The following is a 15,114-nucleotide window of genomic DNA, read 5'->3' as shown; positions in this document are numbered from 1 at the left end:
GCAGCTGTGTGGGCAGGTTTCTTCCTTAGACCACCTTCACATTGGATGTGGGAAAAGCCAATGCTGGCTGATGGCACATTTGGCTTCTGCAGCCTTTGGTTATTTATTAATGTTTTATTATCCCTCCCTGTTCCTGCATGCTGGCACTGGGAGACCTGCTTTGCTGCCTTCTCTCTGTGTTTGGTTGATGCAGTCACCTTGTTGTTCTGCCTTGTGTCTGGGTGAGGCACTGGAGAGTCCTGCTGTCTGGTGCTGGCAGTGCCCTGAGGTTGGGCTGGTAAGGCTGGCCTGTTCCTGCTCCTCTGATATTTCTGGTTGGTGTTCTGGTTGCCTTGGAATGCACATTCACAGGCAGCCCACAGCCCTTCCTGGGGCACTGCTTCCTGGGAAGCTGTCAGCTGTCTCCTACCCCTGCTTGGCACTTGGTTGCTGGGGCAGCTTCAGTGCTGGCACAATCTACAGCACAGAGCCCTAACAAGCTGTTGTGTTCCCTGTACATGCCTGGTGAAGATAACTCCTTGGTGCAGGTACTAAGGGAGTTGACGAGAAAAAGTGCCCTGCTAGATTTATTATTTGTAAATAGAGAGGCACTTGTGGGTGAAGCTGGACTTAATGGTCCTTATAGGTCCCTTCCAGTCTGAAATATTCTAATGCTTCAGTTGTGGAAGGTGGCAAGGGCATCCAAGGACTGATGTGGATCTATTTCTGCAGGGCTTCTGGCCCTCTTTATGAGCTGGAGCCATCTCCTACTCTCCTTTGATGCTGGCTGCAATGTGCCTTCCTGTTTGCCTTCCTGCTGTTCCTGTTGAGACATGCACTTGGCTTGTTCCATGCCTCTGCCTGCTCCCAGCCCTTGGCCTGTGCTGCTGGATCAGGGCCCTGAATGATGGGAATGGAGAGCAGTAAGACTGGGAGGTGAGGATGGGACACTGGGAAGACATGTGGATGCTGGAGGCATGTTCTGGTGTCCTGATGCTGCCGCTTTCTGGAAACTGCCTCCCAGCACCTGATGTTGCAAGGTTTCTGGCAACAGGCAAATCACGTAGTCTGCCCCCTCACTGTTCTAGGTACCCTGTATCTGCTTGTCTGAGACAGGGTTACCCTGCTCGGAGTCCTGCTGTGCCCGTGATGCTGCCTACCCTGCCCGAGAACATTCTCGGCGATGGTGCTGCCCGGCTGAGTCCTTGCCTACAGCTGGTAGGCCTGGAAGGAGTAGAAAGCGTCTGAGTAGTAACAGCCATGATGGAACCTCATGCTGCCTGGAAGTTCCTTCATCGTGAGGTAAGGGAGGAGAGGGGCGTGGCTGAACCGCAGCCCTAAATTCTGAGTAAGCGGGGGCAGAGCCTGCGTCACTTCCAGTTCAGAAGCATGAGCTGGTGTTTCCATCACCGCATCCTCCCGGCGTTTGACCCCCGGAGGGTGCGGGGGAGGCAGCTGCCTGGCGCTCCTGCCTGCTCTGCTCTCCTCCGCTCCGCAAGCGACTGAAAAGCCTTTTGCCTCGATAGCGGCGCCGGAGCAGGGTATTGCCAGTGATGCCGGCGAGGGGCTGGCTTACCTCTCTGTGAGCTGCCACTTTGAATGGGCGCTCACGACACGCAAACACTGGATTGCATCAGGCGCGGTCTGCTGAGGGGCGGGTCCCAGCCTGAGTGCTGGAGAGGATGGTGCTGGCCCCTGCGTCTCTCCTGGCTGCCGAGCCGTTCTCCTAAGACTGGCGTTTCCCATCACTTAGGGCTGCGTGTTGCTCCCAGAGCTGAGGGGGCTTTAGCGGAGCATACGGAGGCCGGGCTAGAGTCACCCCACAAGGCGCGGGCTGAGCTCCGCTCGCAGCCCCTGCAGCAGGGCTGGCCTCGCCGCCTCGCCTCGTTCCCAGCCGCGGCGGGGCACGGCCGGGCCAGGCTCTGTTCTCATGGCACATCTGGGCTCGGGACACCCGCAGCCGCCCTCTCCGTGGCCTTTCCCGAGGGAGCAAGGTGCCTTGCCCTGGTCTCGGAGATGCCGCCCGCAGCAGCCTCACTCCCGCTGGCCGAGCCGTTCCTCGCCCCGGTGCCACTTGTTACTGGAATTTAAGTATTCTAAAATGTGCGCGGGAACGCGAGTGGGGCTGGGAGGAGCCGGGTTCCTGTTCCCGCTCGCCTCTGCCTGCCCTCCTCTTAGCTGGGGCTTTGGGCGGGAGCTGCTGAACGCCTCCCATTTGTACAAATCCATCGCGAGTGAAACTCTTCCCCCTCTCTGCTGCCGGCCGCAGAAGTGAACGGAACGGAATTGAGTTCGCCTGAAGGGGATCGCACCTCGGACGAGCCGCGCCGCTGGTGAGTGGTGGTTTGCGCTGCCGCCAGACCGGCAGGGGCTTGGCGCAACCGGTGCCGCTGTTGCATCAGCTGCCGCCGGGCCCCCCCGCTCGGATTTTGCCATACCCGGGGAGTCGCCGGACTCCGCGGCGGCACGGAGCCTTACTGGCAGTCCTTGGGACCGAAAATGCCCCCGCGGGGGCTGAGGCGGAGGTCCGAGCTAACAGCTTCCCACACCTACACCAAGTCCCGGCGGGATGCGACGGCTACCGGATTGCCGTAGGCACCGGCATGCAGCGGGTGGCTCCTGCTGCCGCCCGACATGTTGCTTCTCTACCCATGCGGATCTCGAGTCGGGTACTGGAAATACTTGGAGCAACTGAGCAGCGCTGGGGAAGGCAGCTGGACTTGTCCAGGTAGTGGTTGAGGAGGGTGCTAGTCCTGGGGCACTTGTTGCACTTGGGGTCAAGGCTGAATGTGACACGTGCTCGGGAGGAAGTTTATCAAGAAGCAGGATGGTTTGCTGGTTATGGGGATACAGCCGAGTTGGTGGTTGCCGCTGTAATCCTGATAACCTTCTTTGTGGAAAAGGGCACAAAATTATCCTTGTGTACTTTAGGCTGATATATGTAGTATGGCATGTAGTCCTGGGCATCTGTATGGAGTGTTCTCCCTTTCCCAATGAAGGGAGGAGAAGCCAGCAGGGGGAAGACACTGGTGGGTGGGAGGTTCAGTGGTGGGCAGAGATGCCAGCCATGGTCATGGGCATTGGGAAACACTTTCTTTACAGCTTCTCTCTGCTGGATGCCTGCTTCACAGGTTGCTCATCTTTAGAGCTTTTTGGGGATAGGTGGCTGCTGTGAGCAAGCAGAGTGGGGATGTCACAGATTCAGGGTGATTACAGCCTGCAGAACTTGCAGAATGCTCAGCAAGCACTGTTAGCAGGCAAGGGGTTTGCACCAGGGACCCGTGCCATGTGTCTGTCTGGTTATGCGTCCTTGTAAAGAATGTTGTGCAAATGCTGAAAGCAAAAAAAGAATGGATGCCTCCAGTGAGCCAGCCAGCCTGCTAAAGCCTGTGCTGGAGGAGTTTGTATCCACATCGTTTGCTGCTGTGCTCACCCATGTGTCAGGCTGGAGTAATGTGCCAGCAGTCAAGTTTGGGATGAAGGATCTCCAGACTGCCAAGCCTGGGAAATGGGGCAAGCTCTGGGACATGCCTATGAGCTCTATGGTCAAGACCACACAGGGCTTGAATAATGAGCATTTCCCACCATGGGCTGACTGGGTTCATCCCTGGTTCACTGTCCTGGTGCAAGGGCTGTGCAGGCAGGGTGTGTGCAGCCCCACAGTGTCTTAGAGGGTGCCACCACCATGGTCTCTGGCCAGCCAGTGTGGCAGGGGCATGGTGCCAATGGGTAAGCTGGGAGCAGGCTCCTGTGGACATCATCGCTTACCTTGTGCCTTGCAGTGTGAGTCCTGCTGCCTGAAGGGCACTGAGCTTCACATTTCTCTTCTCTTGCAGGGCTTTTGACCAGGTGAGCTTCACTGAGAAGACAAGATGTTGGGGGAAAAAATGGCCAGTTTTGGGAAGAAGCTGATCCGCCGGCGCATGGTGGACCTGACCTCCGATGACACACATTTTGCTCGCTGCCTCTCCACACTGGACCTTGTATCCCTGGGTGTGGGCAGCACGCTAGGGGCTGGCGTGTATGTGCTGGCCGGGGAGGTGGCCAAGGAGATGGCTGGTCCTTCCATCGTCCTCTGCTTCCTGGTGGCTGCTTTCTCATCTGTACTGGCAGGACTCTGCTATGCAGAGTTTGGGGCCCGTGTCCCCAAGGCTGGCTCTGCATACCTCTACACCTACATTACCGTTGGAGAGATCTGGGCTTTTATAACCGGGTGGAACCTCATTCTCTCCTATGTGATAGGTATGAGGCCAGGCAGCTTGTGTGGGGCTCCTTCCAGCACTGTGCTGGCAGCATGGGAGGCTCCTGGGGGGCAGCGTGTGGTGCTGTGAGGGCAGGGTGTGGGGTGGGATCAGCAGGGAGGTGGGTGTTCAGGTGCAGGTGGCTGGTGCCAGTCTGCCCTGGGCTCGGACTAATGCACAGATTTGCCATCAACCAGGTACAGCCAGTGTGGCTCGAGCCTGGAGTGCAGCATTTGACAACATCATCGGCAACCACATCTCCACCTTCTTCGCCAACAAGATCCCAATGCCCATGCCCGGAGTGCTGGCCAAGCATCCAGACTTCTTTGCTTTAATCCTGATTTTGCTGCTTACTGGTGGGTATGCAGGAGAGCGGATCCATGGTACCATGGGTGATGGCATGGGAGCCTGATGGGTCTCACTCACTTCTTCTGTCCCCACAGTACTGCTGGCTTTTGGTGTCAGCGAATCTGCCCTCGTTAACAAAATCTTCACAGCCGTGAACTTATTGGTGCTGAGCTTTGTCATCATTGCTGGCTTCATCAAGGGAGACATCAAGAACTGGCAGCTTTCAGAGAAGGACTGTGTCAACTTCTCGCTGTCAGACTCACCAGATGACATGTAAGTAGAGCAACTGTGCCAGGCCAGGATCTGGCATAGGGCAGGCATAGGCCCTGCTGCCCTTGTACCTCACGGCAGCTGCTCTCCTGCATTTTTTCCAGGAAAAAGGCTTTTGGCTATGGTGGGTTTTTCCCCTTTGGACTGGAAGGTGTCCTGACAGGCGCTGCCACCTGTTTCTACGCCTTTGTGGGCTTTGACTGCATTGCCACCACAGGTATTTCCTTGGGTGGGGGTGGCGTGGGCATTTCCACTGCACAGCCAGCAGCTGGCTGGGAGCTGATGGGGAGGATGCTATATGGTGTGGGAAAACAGCTGGTCTCACCGCTCCTCAGAGGTTTCCCTGTGGAGACTGTGTCTTCAGCTGGGCCAGACAAAAGGGCTCAGAGCCTGCCCTGCCCCAGGAAAAGTGGCTCATTACACCCCATGGTGGGAGCAAGGCTGCACCCTGCCTGCGCAGGCAGCTCCCAGAGCAGCGGGGAGGCTTTTGACTGCTGAGCTGAGCCTGCGACAGTGCTGGGAATTGCTGGTGCCTCCTAGTTATTTCCCAGCTTCAAGCAGCCTTTTTCCAAATGACTGGGTTCATGCAAAACTGCTGCTTCCTGGAGCACAGGCAGCTCTCTTAATTTCCTCTCATTACCCCAGAAATCTACTTAGTGGGTGGCTGGTACAGGCTGTTCTGCCTGACCTTCCTGGCTGTGCCACCCTGCCTCCAGGGGCTGCCCAGCAGCCTCCTCCTTTCCTGCTGCCAAGCCCCTTGCTGGGAGTGTGGTGCAGCACACCTTTGCAAAGCTGAGGCACACATTCAGGGAGGACCTGCATTCAACAAGCTCTGTAGGGAGACAGCTGCTGGTGAGGGGAAGGGGCTGGCATGACCAGCAGGGCTGCAAGCCCAGGCTGCTGGACAGCTCCATCCCTTCTGCCAGTGCAGTAGCATGGCCAGGGACCCCTCCTCTCCAACAGCCCCTGCTTGCTGCTCCCCAGTCCTGTACTGCCATGAAAAGTCCCTACTCTGGCTCATCTGCTGAGGGTACTTTCCCCATGCTGTGTGGTTGAGTGGGGCACGTGTGGCCTCTTGTGTCTGAACAGGGGAGGAAGCCAAGAACCCACAGCGCTCGATTCCCATTGGCATCATTGTGTCCCTCCTCATCTGCTTTGTGGCTTATTTCGGGGTCTCTGCATCCCTGACTCTCATGGTACCCTACTTCCTCCTGAACAAGAGCAGCCCTCTGCCTGAGGCTTTCAAGGCAGTTGGTTGGGAGCCCGCCCGCTACGCCGTTGCTGTTGGCTCACTCTGTGCCCTCTCCACCAGGTAGGACTGGCTCTATTACTGGCCCTGTTTGGCACAGCACGGGGACTGGCAGCATTCATCCTGGCTGGGCTGGGGATTTGCTCTGTCCAGCTGCTGTCCTGCTCCTGGCACAGAGCTAGTCCCTTCCCCTTCTGGGTGGTAGATGTGGGCAGCTTGCCTAATCTCTCTCCACAACAGCTTGCTGGGCTCCATGTTTCCCATGCCCCGAGTGATCCATGCCATGGCAGAGGACGGGCTGCTCTTCAAGTTCCTCTCGCAGATCCACAGTGGCAGAAAGACCCCTCTGATTGCCACCTTTGTCTCGGGGTGCTTTGCAGGTAAGGTTCCTAGCCACCTCCTCGCACCCGGCCCTGAGGTGGTCTGCAGCTGTGCTCATGCTGCGTGTCCTCATTGCAGCGGTGTTTGCCCTCCTGCTTGACCTGAAGGACCTGGTGGACCTCATGTCGATCGGCACACTGCTGGCCTACTCCCTGGTGGCGGTGTGCGTGCTCATCCTCCGGTGGGTGACTCCTCGTGTTTGGCGGTGCCCAGGGTCGATGTTCCTTACATTGTCCTGGGACTTGTAGCCACAGCTTTTTTCCAGGGGCATGCAGCCTGGGGAAATGTCAAGCCCCCAAGATGGAGGCTGCTGACCAGAGTGTGTGTGTGTCTCTGGGCATGTCTCTTGGAGTGGCTGTCATGGGCTGCCAGAGCAGCAGGGATATGAAGGTGCTGCCGACTGTTCCCTTGGGCTAGGAAGTTCCTTGGGCTCTGCTGCAAGCTTGTCTTACCTGCTCAGGTACCAGCCCACTCAGCCAAACTCCCCGAAGGCCATGGAAATGCTGGAGCTGAATGGGAATGAGGAGGAGAGAGTGATCATGAACCCGACCATCGCTGCTGCCAGTGCCCAGCACAAAGAGACGTTGTCCCTGGAAATGCTCTTCAACCCACCTGGGGACACCCCCACTGTGCTCTCGGGGCGCATTGTCTATGTCTGTGTCGTGGTCATTGGTGAGTGAATGCGAACTGGTGGCTGGTGTCCCCTCCTGCCAGGGGCTGGAGTCTTCTGGCGTGTCTCTGCAGAGCTGGGAAAGGATGGAGAGCATGCCAGGCAGAGGAGAGGGGCCAGGTTGCCAGTTGCTGTTGACAGTGCCAGCAGGTGCTGAACCCTAAGCAGGGTGCCAAGTGCAGGGTACAGCTGTGGTTTGGGGTGCACAGGCATTGTTGGAGGACATGGGTGCTAACCCGGGGATGTGGAGGTGGTCATGAGAGATCCCTGTGATGAGCCTGACCCATGTTGGCCACCAGCAAGGGCAGTCCCCAGGCCCTTGAGCGTGCCTGGGCTCAGCCAATGAGGTTTGATCTGTCTGTCAATGGCTCCATTGTACAGCCAGAATGGGGTGACTCAGCCAGGGCTGGGTAAATGTCAGAGCTTGGTCCAACCCCAGCCAAGTGCAGGTTCCCTGCAGCTTGCTGGTCTGGGATGTGCCTCCAACAAAGTGCTTTCCTAAGGCTTTGGGGTGGGTGTTAGAGACAGTGGGTGCTGGACCTGACCAAGAGGAGTGGGTCCCTCAGCCCAGCTGTTGTGAGGCTCAGGGACCCAGGGAGGCCATGTGCCATGCAGTCCCCCAACTACCCTCTCTCTTGCAGCCACACTGATCACAGTCATCTGCCTGGTCCTGACCCTCAATGTGGCTGCACTGAAGGTTGCCAATGTGGGCTGTGTTGTGGCTCTGGTGCTGCTCCTCGCGGCTCTGCTCGTTCTCACCATCATCATTTGGAGGCAGCCACAGAACAATGCACGGTTAAACTTCAAAGTGAGTGCAGCCCCCTGCATCTTGATGTCTGCACCCCCCTGGACTCTGTCAGGATCTGGGCACTGCAGGGACTGCTAGGGCTTGCTAACCAGGCAGTGGGCTCTGGAATGCATCTTTCTGAGGTGCAATCTGAGTGTGGAAGTGCCTGGGTGCACTGGCCTGTGACAGGGAGGGGGTCCTTCCACTGGCCAGTAGCATCCTCAAGCCCAGCCTGGTCCCTCAAGGCACAGCTGACACAGCACTTCTTGTCCCTTGCAGGTACCTTTCCTCCCACTCCTGCCAATCTTCAGCACCTTCGTTAACATCCTGCTGATGGTACAGCTGAGTGCAGACACCTGGGTGCGGTTTGCTGTCTGCATGGTTTTGGGTAGGTGTTCTGATGGTTTTGGGTAGGTGTTCTGCAGTGGGGAGTGCAGTGCCCACAGGTCTCTCCTGGAGATCTGTTAGTGCTGACAACCCACCATTGCACATTTCATTATGGAAACTGTCCTGCAGGTTTTATTATTTACTTCACCTATGGGATTCGTAACAGCGTGGAAGGGAAAAATGCAGAAAAAGCCTGTGCCACAGTAGAAAAGCCTCTGCACCATCCTGGACTGGACCTCAGCCCTGGGGCTGCTGCAATCTGAGGGCCTGGGGACCAGTGCTTCATGGACCTCTTTGCCACTTTGGGACAAGATCATGATCTAGAGCATACATCCATCCCCTTTCCTGCAGAGAGTGAGTTCAAGTGAAGTAGTAAGGCCTGAACAACAGGCCCTGGGCTGACCTAGGATGAACATTCCAACCAAATGTATGTTTCAACTCATTAAGGAAGTATTGTATTATGTGTTTATTTATTGGCAAAACATGTTCACCTTTATGTGTCTAGAAACAGGATAAGGCCACATCCGGCCTAATTAAGGGGTGTAGGATCAAAGACAATTCCCTTGGATCCTTCTTGAGCCCTGGCCGGGCTTTAGGAGAAAGCTGGCAGGAAAATTATATTAGAAATCATATCAGCTGGTTTGTTTAGCATTGTAAAAGCTGGACCACTGTCAGAGCAAAGTGGAGGAGCCTCGTGGCCTGCAAAGGTGGAGGCACTGCAGGAGTTGCCAGTTACTGGAGTGGTTCTCCAGCCCTTGCCTGTGACAGCTTCCCCCCACAGCTGATGTCTCTTGGACTTGGGTGATGTATCTTCACTGGTGATGTATTTTTCTTTATCACTGTAGGCATTCTTTCGTAGCAGTGATTAGCATTGCTCAGCTTATCCCTTTGGAAATCTTTGCTCATGGTTAGGTGCCTTGCTTAGCTTATCCTTTTGTGATTCTTTGCAGTTTTACTTCATAGTAAATGCCACTGTTCCTTAAGCTGGTGTCTGTCTCTGACCCTACCCACAAGCAAAACAAAGTGTAGTCAGCAGGGTCAGAACAAACTGTTGCTTTTAAAATCTAAGTGAAAGGAATCAGTCCTGCCCAAAATTCCCAGATGGGAAGACCTTCCGTATAGTTCACTGGCCCTAAAGTGGGCTAAGGTTGGAGGACCATGTGAGCAATGGGAAGTCAGTTAAAAGAAGCTGAACTGCTGGATGTATTGAAACACATCCAAAAATCATGTACTAAAAAAGGAAAAGAACTTGTGGGTTTGGGAAAGCAAGGATGGATTTTGTTAACAGTATATCAAACAAAACACCAACAAAAGGAACAGTTGTTGAAATGCTGTAACATGGAGTGCCAGATGTGGGTTGCAGGATCAAATTGTAATGCTAAAGTGCCAAAATAAGCTGCTTGCTGATAAGTTGGATTTACCAGGCTTGCCAAGAAGGCTGCACTTAAGAGTAGCTCAGTATCATGAAAAGAGGGGCAGGTGAATCACAAGAAAATGCATACAGTGATTGCAGAGGTGGGTGTGCAGTGGGATTCTGATAAATGGAATGGAGATATTTGGGAGTCTGTGGATTCTGATGAGGTTGGTTCCCCAGATAAATTTGTAGATGTGAGACCAGCATGGAGATGAAAGGTAGAATTAGATGCTAATGGTCAGGAGGGATACTTATAGAGGATTATACTCAGCATGAAGTAAATTAAATATTTGAACAGTTTAAGTAAAGACCAGGGGAACCTTTTTTCTCTTGGATGGTGTGTTTGCATAAACAGGGAGCATCAGAGATAACCCTAGACTCAGAGGACTCTAAGAGTTTTTCGTTTTGAGCTTGGATTCTTTTGTGCAGGATGCATTTTGGATTAACATTCACAATGCTAATTAATTAGCTTTGGATGTAATACTAAATATCCTACAGAAAATGATTGGGCAGGATCTGAAAGTCAGAGGTATACTTTGTGAGATTGTATATAACAAGATGAATGAGAACCTCTTGTGATTTTGTATTTGTAGATAATGTTACTGAAGATACAAGTAGTCACTCCAGTATTTGTGCCTGTAGCTTTATTGCAATGACAGGATCTTAGTTATTTATTTTTTGTTTATATTTTAATTTTTTTTTACCTCCTGTTATATCCTGACAATTTTTGGAATCTAACTATACCCAAATCAAGACTTGCAGCCTACTCCCATTGGTATGAACTGGTAAAGGAACTGTTACAACACACAGACCTGAGGCTTGCTGAAACAGCCCCAGGAGAATGGACAAAAGACTTTGATTGCTGTCCATCATGGCGTGGCAGAAATACATCATGTGATGGAGAGGGTGAAGAAAGTTGGAGAACACAGATGGTGGAACACTCTTTTTGTATGGGTGCCTACAGCTACCAGAATTCTCAACTGAGTGCTTTACTCTGGTGTTGTTTTACTGATGCTAATCCTTTTGCTTTTTGTTCTGATAATTGCATTGTATGTTAATGTTAAGGTTTGGATGATTATGAAACAATTAGCTTACCAACTACCTCCACTGATAGTAGACAATCCATGTGGTACCAAAGCCTGAAACGTTCTCAAGCTCTATTTGGATATTGTGAAGCTTGAGTGACTGTAATCACAGGGTGTATTATGTAGGAAAATGACTAGGAACTCTGTGGACAGGTAACTGGGGGTACGATTAGAGGAAACTGAGGACTTAGAATGGAAATTATAGGGTGGGTGTTACACTGTTCCTTAATTTGGTGTCTCTGTGTCTGACCCTACCCACTGGCAAAACACAGTCAGGACTGCAGAGCTGGGTCTTGTGCTGCCTCTTCTGCTCACAGGGAAGTCCAGTGACTGGATGGGAGTGCTGGTGCCTCAGGGCTGGTCTCTGCCCTCCTCCAGTCCCACAGAGGGACAGTGACACCAGCACAGCCCTCTTGCCATGATAGTTGCTTTCACTGTGCACAGGAGGCCCTACATGATAGTGCAGCTGTACTCATTCCATCTGTAAGGTGGCTGTGTTCACCACCTCTGCCTGCTTTCCAAGTGTCACCCTTGTACTTGGCAGCCACGGCTGGAACTCTGCAGGAAGACTTACTGCAACTTGTTCTGGTACTCATGGCACTGCCAGCAAACTGGTACTGCCCTGACCATACTGTTTGGTGTAAATATCTTGCTCGAGTGTCTGTGAGATGTCCTCAGTGTAGCTGTACTTGTGTCCAGCCTCATCTGCCTTTCTATAATTTTACAGCAATTTTTAAAATATATTAAATTAAATGTTTTTAAGTACTTTTTTCTGTTGGTCTTTCTGCATCTCCTGTTAATGGCCTGTGGTCATGGGCCCTTCAATAGAACCCTACAAGCCACTGGGCTAGGTATACAACAGTGCTGGGTCCCAGCCAGCTGTGCTGGGTGACATCCCTGTCCAAAACCTGCCAGTTGGAGCCACTAGTCCTCATACTGTCCCTGGGGACAGTGAGCCTAAGCCAAGAGCTGTGAAGCAGTGCTTCAAATCAGCTCCAGCCAGTGCTGCTGGTACCTGGGTGCGCAGGACAGCAGCCTGTCATGGTCCTGCTTTCAGGCCCTGTGCAGGGAGGGATTGTGTCACCAAGTTACAGAGCAGTGGAAACAGTAAAGGTCTGGGAAATGATACCTCCTGGAGGTGCCAGCAATAGCCTGCAGAGGAAGCTTGACCAGAAGCTAGGCTGCATCCATGAGAGAAGATTTTCCAGATTTTGGTCTGGTCTAAATCAGACCTGACATAAGTATCCAAAAAAACCTAATTTAAGGCAGATGGACTGTGCTTGGTTTTGGCATCTCTTGCTGTTTATTAGCAGTGGTACCAGGTCCACTGCAGGGTCATCAGCTCTGCTTGGCCTGTGGGCTGGAGCTTTGAGCCCTGGCCCAGGGCTGTCCCTGCAGTCAAAGGGGCTGTGGTTCCTGTTTGGGCATCAGGACAGGCACTCACTGCCCCAGTGTCACAGGCTGGGGTGCCCTGCCAGGGCCTCGGGCTCCAGCCCCCAGCTGCAGGTGATTCTTTGGGTGCTGCCAGCTCTCCTAGTCAGGCTGGTGCCTCAGTATGCCATGCTGGTTTCACCACCCCACCTTGTGGGTATCTTCTGGCCAGGGGCAGCACATGGGTCCCTGCTGAGTCCCTGTGCACCCAGTTTCAGGTGCTGTTATAACCCCAAGGCTAGAGAGCAATGGGCCTCTGATACAGCTATAGCTGTCACCCCCTGTCTTGGCACTGCTACAGCCCCCCGTGCCTTTGTTTGTGTCTGTGTCCCCCATACAAGTGTGCACAGCCAGCGCCACGTCCATTTGTGGGTCTGTTTGTGCCCATGGGCACATCCCTGCCTGGTTACAGGCTGTCCCACTGAGCTCTGCTGTCCCATCCCAGGCATCCATGGGGACTGGCAGAGCTCGGAGCCTGGAGTGGTTCTGGAAGCTCTGGACAACTCCCACTATGTCAGCTCATCAGGGAAAGCAGCTGTCTGGTAGCCACCAGTCCATGGTGGGTTGGGGAGTCAGTGCCACTCAGCCATGGGTACAGCAGCCCTGTTCACCCCCAGGCTCTGGGCCAGGCATTCTGTCCTTGGCTGTCAGCCTGCGGAGGCTGCCCCAGCTCTGCACACCCACTCTGGGGAGTCACTGCCTCCCTCTCCATGCAGGCTAGCAGGGCTGCTAGGCATGGCACCACATCCTCTGCTGGGCAGCACCTCTGCCTTTCCCAGGCTGTGCTGGTGTTGGTGCACATCTCAGCACATCAGTTGGTGGGTGAACAACACCCAGCCAGAGCCTCAGTGTGTGTTGTCTACACAAACCATCTGTTCCCACTGCTGTACCCGGTGCCCCAGCAGCCTGCTCTGATAGCAGCCCAGGCTCCATCCTGCAGACAGACTGGGAGAGAAGTGTGTTCCTGGTGAAGCCTGTCAGGTGCTGAGGGCTGTAGGGTGGGTTTCCCCTCCTGTACTGGTCTGGAAGGGGCCATTTTGTTGTTTGAGAAAATCAGCAAAAAGCAGTCTGGCTTTGCTGTTGAGAAGCTTGTGATAACGCACCATTATGGGGAAGGAAGCAACCAGCCCCAACGCAGCTGCATGCGGTTTGCCCTGACAGTTGGGGCATTTCCTCCCCAGGCTTGATTTGTGATTTCCTTGTTGCCATTCCCCCCTGGATTGAAAGGGGAGCTGGAGGGCTGTTGAGTCCTGCTGTGTTTGGCCCAAGCCATGCTGAGCAGGTGTGTGGTGAGGGTGGCATTGCAGTAGAGGCCTGGCTGTGGCCACTGGCTGGTGACAGTGTGCTCTGGGGTCATGCCAGGGATGTACTGCTGGTGGGTTGGGGTGTTGGGAGTGCAGACAGTGAGTGACTCTAAGCCTCCCTCCCCATCTGAATCCACCACATCCCATGGCATTCATAACTTCATATCCAACTGGTTTTGGGGGACATGGGGCTTTCCTGGCAGACCCTTTGGAGCAGCTCTCTGAACATCAGGTGCTTGCCACCTCCAGGGGGGCTGCTGAGAGGCCATGAGTGTGGCCATGCAGGCTGGGAGCAGGATGGAGATGGGGGGCTGTGCTGCTGAGCCTCTGGAGGGAGAGCTGCAGCTGCAGAGCCTGCCCCTGCACCGCTCCCTGACCAGAACAGGCCCTGGCAGGCAGAGATGTAGCAGCAGATTAAATTTTGATCCGCTTGGGAATTAAAATAGGCTGGCAAGTCTGCTCTGCTCTGTGACACCAAATGCTTCAATATGAGGAGTTAATGTGCTATCTTCTTCCCTTTAAATCTGAGCACTGTCAGATCCCCTTCCCTGCTGATGGAGCAGAGCTGCAGTGGCTGCTGAGAGGGACAAATCCATCAGCAGGGCCTGAGTTCTGGAATCTAGAGAGTTGACTCCAGGCAGATGGGGTCACTGGTGTAAGAGCAAACTGATACCAACTCCTGATATTTCTGCAGCAGCTCTGGGTTGTGCTGTAAGCCCTCACAGTCCAGAAGGGCTCCAGGAAATCAAAGCCGGTGATGGCTGAGATTCTTATCACTCCTTACTCACCTGGCTCCAGGCAGGCCCCAACCCTTCTGTTCTCTGTGGTGAGCTTAAGCACACATGACCCAGTAGCTGTGAGGAGCCTGTGTGCATCCAATAATCCTCTTGGCCCTGAGCTGTGGCAGGTGGCCAACTCTCTAATCACACAGGCTTAATGCTCACCTCGCTTTGCCTTTGCAGGTCTGGCGTGATGACTTGCTGCCAGGTGGTTGCTTTTCTCTTGCTCTCCTTTCTTCCCAGTGCTGCAGCTAGTGCCGTGGTTCCTGCTCTTGTCCCCCAGTCCACACTGCAACTAGCCAAAGGGTGGCTCCCCTGAGTCTGTCCTGGAGCTGACAACATGCTGTGATGATGCCTGCACCCAGTAGAATGTCACCCTGGTGCCTTAGAGGAGCACCTCTCTTATGAGACAGTTGTATCCCAATGGCACCCACACCTCACTATGGCTGGAAGCGAGCCTGTGAGAACTGCAGAGAGGAGATGGCAGAGGCAGCACAGGCAGTGCAAGTGGCACATTTATGGTGCAGATGGGTCATTTTCCATCATTCCTGATGAACTACCCCTTCTCTGCACCATCAGGATTGCCAAAGGCTGCACAGGTGTGCTGGTTTCCAGACCTCATACACAAGAGATTTCTTTGCTAATCGTAGTTTTAAGGCAGTTATATCCCCCTGTCCTCCTTAAGCTTTCCCATTTTCCTGCTGTGTTTACCCAAGCAATTATTCCATCTCTAATTCACATTCTCCACACAGGATCTCACACTGATGGTGCTTTGCAAGCCTGGACAGA

General features: G+C 53.9%; 1 protein-coding gene across 5 annotated transcripts; it reads left to right on the top strand.

Moving 5' to 3' along the window:
- Positions 1 to 1,109: 1,109 nt before the first annotated feature.
- On the top strand, positions 1,110 to 11,576 carry SLC7A3 (solute carrier family 7 member 3). Of its 5 annotated transcripts, XM_014256517.2 has the most exons (14): positions 1,110 to 1,281; positions 2,249 to 2,312; positions 2,539 to 2,707; positions 3,816 to 4,221; positions 4,418 to 4,576; positions 4,664 to 4,841; positions 4,943 to 5,055; positions 5,928 to 6,150; positions 6,328 to 6,467; positions 6,547 to 6,649; positions 6,929 to 7,140; positions 7,780 to 7,946; positions 8,205 to 8,313; positions 8,442 to 11,576. In XM_014256517.2, exons 4-14 carry the CDS (start codon positions 3,852 to 3,854, stop codon positions 8,573 to 8,575), a joined length of 1,908 nt encoding a protein of 635 aa, XP_014111992.1. In that variant the 5' UTR covers positions 1,110 to 1,281; positions 2,249 to 2,312; positions 2,539 to 2,707; positions 3,816 to 3,851; the 3' UTR covers positions 8,576 to 11,576. The 5 variants fall into 5 exon arrangements, with proteins under 5 accessions (XP_014111992.1, XP_087918595.1, XP_087918597.1 ...); XM_088062469.1 differs by having other exon boundaries at positions 2,249 to 2,707; XM_088062471.1 differs by lacking the exons at positions 2,249 to 2,312; positions 2,539 to 2,707.
- Positions 11,577 to 15,114: the final 3,538 nt, after the last annotated feature.

The sequence above is a fragment of the Pseudopodoces humilis genome, chromosome 15 (genome assembly GCF_049639895.1).
Source record: "Pseudopodoces humilis isolate 2021_Gansu_Grassland_sample_001 chromosome 15, ASM4963989v1, whole genome shotgun sequence".
NCBI lineage: Eukaryota > Metazoa > Chordata > Aves > Passeriformes > Paridae > Pseudopodoces > Pseudopodoces humilis.
This window is presented reverse-complemented; position numbering and strand designations above follow the sequence as displayed.